We start from the raw sequence: 14296 nt of genomic DNA, 5'->3' as shown, positions 1-14296 counted from the left end.
AAGAGAAGACCTGTTATCAGTCCTTCCTGAATATTGTGCTGCTGAGAAATGAAGTGAGGTGATTATCATTCTCCTTTTTTCCTGTGTGAGAGAATTCAGGCTCCTGCTAGAGATAGACTACTGCTGTGAAAATCTGGAAAGAAGTTCAGAAGGCTTCTGTGCAGAAGGAAAGTCTGCTCTATATTTTCAGGATTAATGTACTTTCATGATCTAAAGTGATGTTTTTCCTGCTAAAAAGAAAAGCAATTGAATGAAGACACTGCAAGTACAATGTGCTGAGCTTACAATGTCCTTTATGAAAGAAATGAACAGTATGCTGGGCTCAGAACAAAACACAGCATCTTAGCTGCATTTCATCCAATCTCTAGCTTTGTGCTTCATTAAACAACCAGGAGCTTCCAAGGTGACTCAATCTCCCTTGAAATGTTTCTAACAGATCTGACAGTTGATGGGCACTTTAGAAACAAAATTACCTTTTTCTCACAGAAAATAGTCTTAAATGTTCCTTGCTCCATGTTTGAAGTGTATAAAATATAGCCTATTTGATCTTGGACGAAGTAAAAAAATTAACAAAACCATATCATAAACCTCCTTGTAACATCAAAGGATAATAAGAAAAGAAGCATAAAGAAGGGGACACATTCTCATTCATCTTCTGTTTTCTTTCAATTGAGTGTTACTCACTTAGTTCAACTAGTAGGGTCTTCTTCTGCTGAATTCCTTATGTTTGCAGATCACCAGATGTTCATGTTAACCTAAGTGTTCCATTTACCACCATTCCATGTGGCCGCAGCCAGGTCAACACTGACCTGGCTCTGCTCCAGGAAGTCTTAATTTGTCCAAATGTACTTCTAGCTATTGGTAAACCTTTTGCTCAGCCACATGTTGTAACTCTTAAATCAGCTATTCTTTATTGTGTATACATTGAATCTCATGTTACACTTCAGAACTCTGAGCCAAAGACAAGTAACTTGGGAGGCAGAGATGGGGAGAGAGGGAGCAAGAAGTCATAGCTGTGTAAAATACTTGAAAGGCCTCATTAGGTGTCAGTGTAGCTGCTCCATTAGATATCAGTTGTCACTGTCAACTGAACTGTTTGACTCTGTGGTACTTTGAGAGATTGCAGTTGACAGAACAATTATCTATCACCAGTTCATGTGACAAAGAAGTGTTTAATTTTTTTGATCTGGAGATGTTGACTTGCTTTGGTGGATCTTATACCTCCTTGTCACATGTGCCCCCCAGCTGTTCCTATGTCTCAGATCTATGTTTTACCCCTTGCTGTAGTTAGAGGGCTAATATGTGAATTCAGCTGAGAACTTGTAGTGGCTTCCTTACCGATCCAAATGGCATAATGGAGAACACCTTAGACAGAGGTAAAGTGGTGCTGTTTGTCAGTGTTTTCAGTGGTACCAATTTCAGAGATGTCAGCATAAGAAACTTTCTTCAAGTCAGAATTTCAAGGAAGTGAAGCACTTTTTTTAAGTGAAAGCAGGTCTCCAGCCTTAGGTCCTTTGCTTTACACTGGATCATCACAGGTGGCAGGAGCAAAAAGTACTTGTGACAAAGCCTGCAGCTGCTTCTCAGGAAAAACAGCAGTTTGTCTAGCCTTTCAATTACTGCATAGCCACTTTAAAAAGGAAAATGTTATTTTCTAGTTTACTTTTTTTTAATCTTTTGATCTCTAGAGCCTGCTATAAAAATTACTGATAAATTACTGGTTTGGATTTTTGAAAGAGGAGATGTAATCTGGACATGATAGTAGGACGCTGGGACTCCTTCTAACTTGGTTTCCCAAGCTGCCTGACACATATCAACTGCTGAGTCTGCCTCACCTCTTCTATTATAAAATGTTGATGTTATTTATGTACTTCAAAAGGACTGGTTAATTAACAACAGCTTGTAGAGTGATTTCAAGATAGAAAAACATGGCAATTACTGCAAACAGTAAAGGCACTGCTGGCTAATTTTCATTGATGATAATGTTGATTAACAAATTTACAGCTCTAATAAACACTGTTACTGCTTTTGAGTGCAAGAGCAGGTGAAGAGTTGCCATAAGAACTGATGCAGCTCAGTGTGCTGCAGTTCAGCACTACTGATGTCTCTTTATTATTATGATAATTGTATTCATTGATTACTAGGACTAGATTTACCAAAATGAGGGACTGTCACTCCCTATTAACTCTGCCTGATGGTGTACACGCTGTGTGTCTTCTCAAAGGAGCGAGCACCTTGTGACAGTCTCACTCCCCCTTCTCCTTCTTCCACCTTGCAATGGGCTCTCTCCCAGGTGGATGCTAACACAAAACCAACAGAGGTGTGTAAGGTACCATACAGACAGGATGCTCTACAACATGAGAAATAACTTTTAGTTATTTCTTATATTCAGAGCTTATATATTCAGAGCTTATATAAGCTCTGAATTTGCTTAACCTTCTCTTCTTCAAGAAATGTCAGGTTTCTATTTTTTCTGTGTTGAGGCATTTTGCAATGACAGGGCAATGCTAAGGGTCTTCCACCCAGTAGTTTGAGAATTTCAGGACACTTCTGTTTTTCATCTGCCCCTACCCGTTTTTTAATTTTTTTTTGTTATACCCAGATTCAGTAAAAAGTCCACTGGATCATGACAAATGAATTAATGTCAAAGTAATCTTTTTTGTTTCCCTAAAACAGCTAAAACTCTCATTTAAGAGGGGTAAATATAGGGTACAAACCTCATCTCAGTATTTTCAAACTCTGTCTTTTGAGTTAATACCATATTGTTATTTGTTGCCTTAGCAATACAATTAAAACCATATTTTAAAACGGAAAGGGCACTCTACTTTCTGAGTAATGAACTGAACAGCCCTTCTCTGCTGCCCTGTTCTTATTTTCAGTGGAATATTTGCTTTATTTTAAATAAGAAGATTATGTTTTGTGCATTTCCCTTTTCTCAATATTATGGTCATTTTCATTAAGCAATTGCTGAAAAATGCATCTTTGACGTAATTTGGCTTTCAGATGATCAGCTGAGAAGAGCTGTTATTCTTGTCCTTTGCATGTCACATAGCTATGGCCTAATGTAAAAGTTGTATAGGTTGTACGGAGCTTGGTCTGGAAGCACAGTTCGGCCTACAGCTGTGTGCTGTAGCCATCACAGTAAGACAACCTGTGCCTCTCTCTCGTCTGCCCCCCTAGAGCAACATTGGCAATGGGGTAGCTTGGATTGCTGTCATAAGCTTCATTGGGTTTTGTGTAACTTTGGTCCCATTCATGGTCAACAGATCAGTATCTTGCTGTTTGAAGATCTAGGCCATGAGATTTGAACTTCAGAGTCTGACAGCACTGGGCTGTTTCTGATAGTTGTGCTACAGTACCAGGATACAGGGGAATAGGACTTGGTTCCAGAACTCCATAGACAGTTGCAACAGCAGTGGACTGTGTCTTGCCTTTTTACCAGTGTGGGGATAAATCAGAAAAAGATCTCTGAAGTCATCTGTGCACTGTGGAGGGCCTTTATGTGGTTTAATACTTTGGGTTTTGCCTGAACACCAAAGCTGTATAATCAAACTTTGCACTCTGGGAATTATTTGCAGCTGCAAGCAAGTAGCTTAGTTTTCATGTGTAGTCAATGAAAAAATAAACCCTTTCAGAGAGCAGTTCAGAACCAGTATTTCTCTTAGTGCTCCAAGGACTGGTCTCTCTCCCCTTTGCCTAAAGACAAAGCCTACAAATATTATTTTGCTAATATAGACACTTTAGTTAGGTAACTAAAATGATGCATAGGAGTAGTTGCTGTGGGACCATTGCAAATTGTCATGGTGAAATGCCGTTGTCTCTTTACAGGGGGGAAATTGCCATAGAGAAATGCCATTATGTCTTTACAAGGCAGATATGGAAAAACTAGCACTTGATTTAGAAGATCTGCTCCCTGTGCATATTCAGAAGCAAGTCTGCTAAATAAACGACTTAATGGGAGTTTACTGTCTTATTCCTGTTACCACTGCACAACCAAGTAGGCAGACAGTAGCCTGTTTTATCTCTGTACCATCAATAAGCAGGTAGTCACTTACAAAGTCCAAATCAGTTATAATGCATAACACAGCACAAAGATGCCAACGAGAGTATAATCTGAACATGAGGTGCTATATTAATAAATGCCTGGTTTTGATTAGTGAAGCCTTTAATCCTGCTAAATGGTGCATGTAAGGCAAAGGACCAGATTAATTTTAGATCCCAGTTGAGCTTAGAAGCCTGAACTGAGCTGACCTGATGAACAGCCGATAAACATAGACAATCACAATGTCATTTTAACAAGATCTGTATGAAAATGAATAGTTCTTTTCCTTGAATGGCTGCTCACAGCTCATCACCAGAAATACAGCTTCAGTTTTATTTTTCATTTCATGTACCAAAGTCAAGAGTGCATACTTTAAAAGAGAAGCTATACAAATAAATTCATAATATTAGCACAGTGCAGTATGTCATTAAAAAGATAAGTAATAAGGTTTGGGAATAATATGAACAGCTTGACTTTTCCCTGACTATTACTTAAGAACTTGAAGTGTGAGGTGTGTTAATGAAAGCCACGCTACATGAAGTAATGACATAATGTAAGGGCTCTGTGCTTTCTTATCAGCACAGTAAAAGCAGAAATGCATACCACCCGTTGACTGATCTCACATCACAATATTTTGATTACTATTAATAGTCACATGTCTCAGTAATCTTGAGGACTCTGGTATATCAGCCCTGCTCCCACTGTGTTCGGTGGCAGAACTAAGCCTCCTATGGATTTTAGTAACTACAAAATGTAGCCTTAAACGGTGACCCTAGAAAAAAGGATATGTGGTTATTTACTGAGCTGTCTGTGTGATTACAGTGGCAAAGTCCCTTGGTCTTCAGTCAGCTAATTTGCTTATCCCCATTAATTGTAATTAGGGCTATGTGAGAAACAAAGTATTCTATATTTAGAAGAACAGTGTACTTTTTATATACAGCACTCATGCACTCACCTGTAAAGTGGGAGTTTGAGCTAATCCTCTGATCCTGCAGCTGGAAGGGGGTGCTCGGTAGGTGTAAAGCTCTCTTGCTAGCAGATCCAAAAAGGATTATAGTCTCAGCATTTGTTATTTTACATTTTTAGCTGATGCTGGTAGCTCCTCTCTACCTATTGTGTTTTACACATTTTATCCTTAACAGCAGCAGTCAACTGCTGTTTTCCACACTGCTGACTTTCTCATCCCCTTGGTACTTTTTCAGACCTGCAGCTCCCAGTTGTCACCCCAGAGTGCTCTGGCCAGCCTGGGCTGTCAAGGGCCAGCACTGCAAGCAACATATCCCAGGGCCACGAAGGCACTGACAAGACACGTACTGCCCATCTGCGGTACAGGAGGAAGCAGAGCACAAGCACACAGCTGTAAGTTAATGATACCCCACCCTCAGAAACTGTGAGTGCTTTGTCATGCAGTTAGTTGGGAGTCAGGGACCCAGAGTGTAGCAACAGAGGAGACCACAGCAGATGGAGTCTTTGGATGTATTGCATCACTTATACTTGCATAGTATTTGTTTCTGTACTAGCCAAGCTTGCGTATGTTCTGTGTGAACAGCTAAGTCTATGCTGAGGGCATTGAAACACCTAGACAGATAAATATGGACTGAGGTACATCCCTGAATGTTTAGGTCTCATGGTGGCTGAGCTATTTCCTGCTCCCATCCCTGCCTTGCCCTACCACAGACACACATGTAGTTCTTTGCTCAGAGAGTTCTTCCCTTAAGCGAAGAACCAAGAAGTACTTGAGAACCGGCTGTCCAAGTGCTGTTTCCTATGTTACAGTATCCCACACATTTTATGTTCCAAGGACCTACCACTCTGCAGAGGAGAGAAAAAGGTCTCTTTAAGATAGATATTATTAGGCTCCCTTAACAGATAGCAAAATTGAGGTCTGGAAAGGCCACATATTGCCAAAGATTACACAGAAATGGAAGGAAAACCCTGTGTGTTTTACCAGTAATCAGTCTTAGAGACCCATAATTTGTATAGTCATCTTCTCATTGCATTTGCTATGAGGTAGGTTGATACTCAGAGTTTTTAATAGGCAGAATAATAACACATTTGTGAATATGCCCAAGTATAGCTCAGATTTCCCCAAGTAATGAGCTTTTAAATAACAGATTTTTCCCTTGGGTTTATTTTTTTCTGTCCTGTTTCTATGGCTGATTCATTTTGTGTCGACTGTGGGAGCTGTAGGCCAGTATCTAGAGAGCCATGTCACTTCCTAGACAAAGCTTGCATGTTTCTTTTATGTTTAGCTGATTTATTATGGGTTATTCCAAGGTGTCATAGTCTTTCATAATATTTGGAATTATAGTTTATGGCTTTCATTAGGGAAAGCATGCAGTACCACATGTTTGTGTCCCTTTATTACATTGAAGAAAGTGCTAACAATAGTGCAGTCTTTCCATAGGGTTGTTTTGGGTTTTTTTTCTGAATTCACTACAAATCAGTGTTAAATCCGGGCACCCTGACTATGCACTTCTGTTATTTAAGCTGCTTGGTTTTTTCAAATGTTTTTACCTTCACTCTGAATGTTCTAGTTTTGCAGCAGTTACCATATGCCCACAATGCATTTACCCATATGTAGTCTCAAACATAACTCCCTCCTCACATAGTTACTTTCTATGTATGGAAATTAAGATTTAAAAATACTGAAATCAATAAAAAAACTTAATGTAAAACTTTGTTCCAGCCTGCTTGGTTTCATCTAGTGTGTTGCTTAACTCAGGGGAAAAAGGGCTAATTTCCTATTTCTGCTAATTTCACTATTTTCTTATAGCTCATTTTCCTCCTCTGTAAGAGTACTTCATTAATGCTATGTATTTTTACTACTTTCCAGGAATCAAGTATCAGCCTCACCAGGCCACATGGACATCCTTAAAGCTCAAGACCTTTCTGTCATCATCAAAGCATACGTGCTTGTGACATCCTTAACACCTCTGCGGGCATTCATTCATTCAACCACCACAGTCTGGCATCCACCCAAGAAGAAGCACTTTTCTGTAAAGGTAAAATATTTCATTTCCTAATTCTTCCATCTTTCAGGCAAAGTATAGAGTCAGAAAACCAGACAATATCTTTCTTCTCTTTTACCCCTTCTTTATTTGCATTCCACAGTGAATATTCTCCTAATATAGAGCTTTCATTTCTCAGAACAAGTGGGGTTTGCTTCATGAAGCAGGGAAGAGGTGCCCTGGGCAGCAGGGCTTATGAAGGGCCCTGGATTTGCTTGCCTCAGAGCCCATTTTTACTGGTGACATTTGACCGCAGTTACAAAGCTGAAGTTTTCTCTAAAGCACTGCAGTGGGGGTGCTGTCTTGCAGTAACGTCTTTTGCCCGGATATCGACAGTGTTGTAAAAAAGGGAAGTAAATATTTAGAGTCATTTGTTTAGATTTCTTTTTTGAGTGCAGTAAAACAGAATGGAGGAGGGTCGGGGCACTTCTAAATAAGGGGAAGGAAGGATACCATGGAGAGGGTCAGCCTCCCATGGTCTCAGTTTTATGAAGAAGGATGTTTCACATGTGCTTTAATTGGATTAACTCTGGACAACTCCAGGTGCCTGGAAAGACCCCTCTCTCTCAATATCTAGTTTGCTCAGCAGTTCTATGGATTTCCAAACATTCTTTCCCATTCCTTTTTCCTTTCAGCAAGGAACAGTGCTTGCAACACGGCAGCTCTTCATGAGGGAGCTACTGTTCTGCAGCTGCTCCTTTCCTTTTGAAGGAATAAGGTCACAAAGTAGCAGTGATTTCTTTAGGTCACATAGATCAGCTCCTGCAGCAGTCATCTGAGGATGGCTTTTTTTTTTTTACTTTGCCCATGTAGCACTCTTGGGGTAGGAGCAGGTTGTGGCTTTGGATCTGCCTGAGTGTTGCAGTGTCACTGTCAGGACTCTTGATGATGCCAGCCATTTGGTATGTTCTACAATTTTAGCACTCTCAAAGTTAAGTGCCTAGTCTAAGCTCATTGTCTAATTCTAGTTATTGGAGAAACAGACACCTCTAGAGAACAAATCATCCCACCCAATTTAGACACTAATTTTGGAAGGAGATGAGTTTCCTGCTAAAAGTGTCTGCTTTCTTCTGTGGACTATGACATTCTTTGAGAACATGACAAATTCAAGATTGCCAAAATTAGATGAGATTAATCTAATGTTCTTTTTTTTTTTCATAATTCTTTTTCTTTCTCCCCTTGGAAGCTATGGAAGCCCACTGAGATATATTATTTTGCCATCTATTTTCCTCTGTTTACATTTAGGAAGACTAATGGTCACTCACTTTCAAACCTTGGGGTTCAGTTTTGGTTTATGTTTATTAAAATAGCACTATGTCCAGCAGCATCACTATCGCAGCTGAAGTAGGGACTACTTTAAAGTCTAGTAGTTATTAGTAATTGTGATATGACTCTGTAAAATAATTCCCACTGAGGTAAGTCTGCTGAACGGGGTGCCAGCCAGCATTTACAGAGCACTTTGGCAGCTGAAGAAACAATAAAAATGATAGATAGAAGCAGCAGCACATCTATAGTAGTTCCAATCTGGTTACTGCTGCTGTGGTGTTTTATCTTCCACAGCTTTAGGCAGACTTGTCAAAATGAGAAGAAATAAACAAAAAATAGGCACCACAGCAAGCACATTTGTAGCAATGTATAGATTGAAATGCAAATTAACAAAATGATGGAAAGTGGGGTGTATAAGACTCTCTCTTGGCATAAACAGTGTGCCCTGTAAAGAACCTGGGAGGAGTCAGGGAGTCTCCAGGAGAAATAAGACACTGGGAATTCATGGAGTGGCCAGAAAGCACTACTGGGAAAATCATAAAGAGCCTTCTGTGCTTGGTGCAGAGACATCAGGCAGGAGATCATCAGTCAGAAAACAATACATGGGAGAAGGTTTGGATTCAGCCTTTGATATCCTTTGGAATGAGATTACATCAAATTTCTCATAAACTTCATGGAGCCAGCACTTGTTGCTAGTGGGACGTATGATGCCAGCAGAGTGATCTCCTCTCCCAAAGTAGCCAGTGGAGCTGCGTGTGTTTGTACCAGCCAAAGAACCAGGTCCAGAAAGCTCCTAAGTTTCTGCCAACTCTATTGTGTAGGAAGGAAAATTGCTTGTTACATTGTGAAGATCCAATAAAGACATAAAGGGTCTCCAAGACTTGTTCTTCTGCCGATTGACAGAATACCCATCGGTGTCACTGGGGACTGAACATGCCTATAGAGGAGACTTTGGTCTTGAAAAATTTGCCAGTGTTTGATGTGGTTTTCCCCAAAAGCAGCTGACTGAATTTGTTTTTTTAAATGAACAGATGAGAATAATTTTAATCTGCTGCATTGCTATCATAGATGTGCTGCTTTCAGTAACATTGCACAATAATTTAGAGACCTCCTCAGTGTATAGGCCTCTGGTCAGCAGATTTTCTCATACCAGTATAATTAAACTATTATCAATGAGAAATGAATCCACCAATTGTGGTTAACTTTGTTACAACATTACTACCACAAACTCAGTATGTTAAGTTTAAAATTTGATCCCCTATGTACAACCCTTTATGGTTGCTAGAAGCAACCAGAATGTGGTGTGTATATATATATATATGAAGGAGAGATTGTTCAAAAGACTGGAGATAGGGTACCAGATGATATCAAATGATTAAGAGAAACTGTGTAAAGAAGAAACAGGAGTTTAATGAATTAAATAATACTTCATTCCCCACTGCTTCTTAGCTAGTAAACTATTGTAAATGATTTTTACAACTCATATTTACTTAGCCTAATCATAATGGCAAGGCTTCAGAATGACTCCTTGAATAAGCATTATCCAAATGGCAGTTCAGGAAGAGTTCAAGTGTGTTTTGCTCACCAGCTGCCAGGTTTTCTCTGGATTATCCATATTTTAGTATCTCAGTTCAGAAAGCAAAAGGGGGTAAATCCTGATTTGGCATGAAGATTTTGTGTGTAGTCAAGGGGTGGCAAAACTGTGACTTTAGATTTGGGCCCTGATTGGGAAGATGCAGGAGATGCAGGGGAGAGAATGGCTTTCTGCCACACAAATGTTTTGATATGAGACTTGCGTAATAGCCTTATTTCCTTGAGGAAATTTGGAAACCCCTTATTTAGACCATCTGTGCGTTGAAAAATTAATAATAAAATAGAAGCTTTGCATTTTGCATATGATACCAATTAAGGGATGGGTCTCTGTAAATGTATGCAATAATTCCCTCCATGTTAATCAACATTATGCATGTGTATGAAACAGAAGGCTGACCCCTGAATAATTTTCTGTTTTATAGAAGCTGGTGTGCAAAACAGTCATTTATGTCTAATTATCTCAAGGTTTAACACACTGTGAAGGGTTTCCTTTGCCCTGCCATTAACCTTTCTCAACTTGGACCCAGTTCTTAATGAAGGGATGCACTTTTGCAGACCATAGTGGTGCCACATCCTGAGTCACCTGGGAAGGCTCTTCTCTGCTGTCAGCAGCTTCCCACAGCCCCCACTCTGATTCGCCATCCCTCCGCACATCCAAAATAGACAGTCAGGTGCCTTCGGGATTTGAATTCCTTGACTTGCATAACCCTTGATACCCTCAGCTGAAACTATGGTCTTAAGTGATTTTCCCGTTGTGCAGTGAAGTAAACATAATTTATTAAAGCAGCTTGGTGTTAAGCTGCTTGTGGTATAAGTCACTATAACTATTGCTGAAATTCTCTCTCTGTGTATTAAGCATTTGGAAACTTGAGTAAAGAGAAATATTTTTTACACTTAACATACAGGCAAATAAAACTGAACCCTCACCTACCCAGAAAATACATCTTTTAATATGACTGAACACTGTGACAATTAGGTTGCAGTATTGCCCTCAAGTGGCCAGTTTTGATACTACGTCAAGTAATAGCCACAGACAACGTGAGTTAGAGTGCAAACATACATGCAGATAAAGAGCAAAATGCTTAGGAAGAGCAGAAAAGCTCGGGATTGTTTTCCTTTGTTTTATTTTTTAATTCCATATTCTTGCTCTGTCACTTAGCAGAGCATATACCAAAAAAAAATTACCCTTAATTAGATTGCAGGGTTATTTGGGAATAACAATAAATTAAAAAAAATAATTCTCCATTAGGTTCTGTAAGAACTTAGCATACGCATTTCACTGTTCTTGAAAGTAGCCTGTGTAGAGAATCAAATACTGTAATGCTCCTCTTCCTGGGAGACTGAGCATAACATAAATGCCATCTCTGTTTTCTGTCCTCATAGTGTCTAGAGCCCTATCATTTGTCTTTTCACTGATATAAGAATGAAAGTCTGTCTGGACTCAGGGAGATCAAAGACACGCTTAGTCTGACATTCTGTTTCTGGCAACAAGCAGGCAAGAAAGCATCATGAAACCATGTAACAGGACAAGCATAAAGTGGTACTCATCCTTAGGCAGACCATAGCTGTCTCTGGTAACCTGCAAGGTTAGAAACACAAAACTGGAAGTGGAAGATATCTCTTTATGTTTAATAAGCTGCAGGGGACTTTTATGCCATGCAGTTCTCTACTAGATCTTTTAATCCATTAATGCTTTTGGTCTTCCCAATGTCTTGCAGCAATGTGACTCTACAGATTATTTATGTGTTGCTTGAGAAAGAATATTTGTTTGCTTTAAAACTTGTACCCAATTACTTAATTTCATATCCTTAATTCTTGTCTTAAGAGAAAGAATGAGTAATCCTTCATTCTGTACCTTCTCCATGTCTGTGACAATCTGTCATGCAATGCACAAGTAAAGTTAAAATTCTTCCTGGAGTTCTTTTCTGCTCTTCTCATTATGAACATCCTAGTTTAGCTAGTAAGAGCTCTAGACTGATTATTCTTTAATAACATGTGGGTATACCATGAGTAAGTCTTTACACCATTATCCAGGCCCTTAATTCTCTGTTTTTCTCCTGGTCCACAGATCCTCTTGCTCTGGCTGTTTAACCCAGGGAGCTCTGTAAGCATGCCCTTCTGTGGCTCCCCACTTTCCCAGACCTACCTCCCATTATCCTGATTCTTCTTCTTATCTTTCCCTTTTTGCTTTCCAGCTTTCTTTAGTCAAGCTGATCCACTTTGCTCCTCACAGCGAGCTGGGAAATGCTGTTAGTAAATCACCTTTACTTTTCCACTAAGAAGTTGATGCTGAGTGGGGAAACCACTCTTAGTTCAGTCTCAAAGGACCTAATTTAGTGGTTGTTGAAGCTGGTGAGCAGCATTTTGTCTTTGGACTTAGTCTTAAGAGCAAGGATCTTTAGAGGAAACTTTTCTCCTCCATGTAAATAAGTTATAAAAGTGTTAAGGGACAAAAGGTTTTTTTATCCTTAAGTATTAAATAACATCCCTTTAAAAAATCCTATGTAAAGAAAAAAATACCTAAGTGGGAAATTTACTGTATAAAATATCTGAATAATACTGTGGTTTCCCCCTTTGTCAAGTGCCATGTTAGAGCTGCAGAGAAATGACACATTGTAACAGTAAGTCAGGGGTGGAATGAACAGACCTACCTGAAGCTAAGACTATAAACTTATGATAAATTACTTCACTGATTTCTTTGTTATGTATTCTGGAACCACTGTTTTGATTATGGGTACATTTTTCTCCCATTACACGTCTTACAATTTTTTCTATTTTCTGTGATCAGTGGAGAGGTCTGCCTGTGCTAGCAGGCAGTATAGGAAATAGCTTCATTGCAAAATATGTTTTTTCTGGCCACCTATGTGGAATCAGTCTGTATTCTTGCAGACATCTTAGATATTTAGATACCTCAATATACATAGTAGAAGAGACTCTTGTTTGTGTGTAAAAGAGTATTTTTGTATCTATGAATGACTACTCACACCCAAAAATATTTGGACTTGTTGAAGAAATGTCACCAAATATAGATCCAGTAAGAAGAATGAATGTACAAAAAAGAACTGAGAGTACAGAGCCTATACTGAAAGTTACCAGAGGTTGATTGAGTTGATTCAAGTGAAAACATCCTCAGCTATTTTCAAGGAGAGCCAATTACCTTAAGTTTTATGAGACATTGCAGATCCAATTGATCAGAAAGAGTGCAACAGCTCCAATGCATAGCAAAACAACCTGTAGAGGACACCCTTTGTTACTTCAGAAAGGGTAATTTCTTGAAACCAAAGGTCATGCTTTGGTTCTTCAGATGTAAACCTTGCTTTCAGATATGATCTTGTTAACTTTGTCGGCCATCTAGTTTTGAAGGCTACAACTAGGAACCAGCAAGGTCCTTTTAAATTCTATTCATACAAATCCTGTAAAATATGATGTACCATATCCCAAAATCTAAACCTCAAAATTACACTCAATTACTCGGTAGTCCCAATGGCCCCTTATCTTCTACCTCCTTGCCTCTTGGGTAAGTTCAGAGCTCAGCTACACCCGAAAAGATGAAATACTGTTGCAAGAAAAAATTGACAAGTTCACATTGTTTAACCGAAACAGGGATAGAAGTGGCTAATTGATGATATGTAATTAACTGACAACCAGTAATAATAATACAGTCACTATCAATTTCAGTAACAGAACAGGTAAACCATGACACCAGACACTTAAAAGTGTTCCTAAACATCCTCTCTAAATACCCTCTGAACTGTAGTCACACACGCTCACTCACCCACATTTACCCAGACCCTTTCTCACAGGCAGCACGAGTTACAAACACAGCCCCACACTCCCACACTCCTGGGATGCAGCTTCCCTTCTTGCATACACCTCTGCTTGGAGAAGTGGAGGCTCCAGCTCTGCATGTGCCCCTTTCACGTGTACCCACATAGGACCTGTGCCCATCCTTACACCCTAGTATTCCCTGGAGTCTAGGCAGAAGCTGTGATGCCAGCAGGCTGACTTCTGGCAGTGCCTGATCAGGTTTTGGCTGCTGCTGTTTCCACTCCAAAGTCTCTCTCCCTGCTGCAAATATTCGTGCTGCTTTTATATTATTATACAAGCTAACTACTTCCTTGTTTCAAAAGTCACTTTGTAATTTCCTGGTTACTGTTTAACCTCGCTGATGGTCGCCTTCCTCTTTATCATGATAAGGTTGGGACAAACATCCTCCCAGACAGTTCTGTGGATTCCCAGCACACAGGTTTTGTTGTCCATGTGTGGGCTGTGTGAGCACTCCCGTGGTATATCATAGAATAGTTTGGGTTTGAAGGAACCTTAAAGATCATCTAGTTCCAACCCTGCTGCCACGGGCAGAGACACCTTCCACTAGATCAGGTTC

The 14296-nt window shown here is 39.6% G+C and overlaps 1 protein-coding gene across 3 annotated transcripts in view; it reads left to right on the top strand.

The window, feature by feature from the left end:
• The window catches only part of CPED1 (cadherin like and PC-esterase domain containing 1), a 153882-nt gene that overhangs the window by 45473 nt on the left and 94113 nt on the right, over window positions 1-14296 (top strand). For all 3 annotated transcript variants that reach the window (XM_074870180.1, XM_074870181.1, XM_074870182.1), the window contains 2 exons: window positions 5245-5401; window positions 6879-7047. In XM_074870180.1, coding sequence (XP_074726281.1) covers window positions 5245-5401; window positions 6879-7047 — 326 coding nt within the window. The remainder of the gene's footprint in view (window positions 1-5244; window positions 5402-6878; window positions 7048-14296) is intronic.

This window comes from Strix uralensis, chromosome 5 (assembly GCF_047716275.1).
Source record: "Strix uralensis isolate ZFMK-TIS-50842 chromosome 5, bStrUra1, whole genome shotgun sequence".
In the NCBI taxonomy this organism is placed as follows: Eukaryota; Metazoa; Chordata; class Aves; order Strigiformes; family Strigidae; genus Strix; species Strix uralensis.
This window is presented reverse-complemented; position numbering and strand designations above follow the sequence as displayed.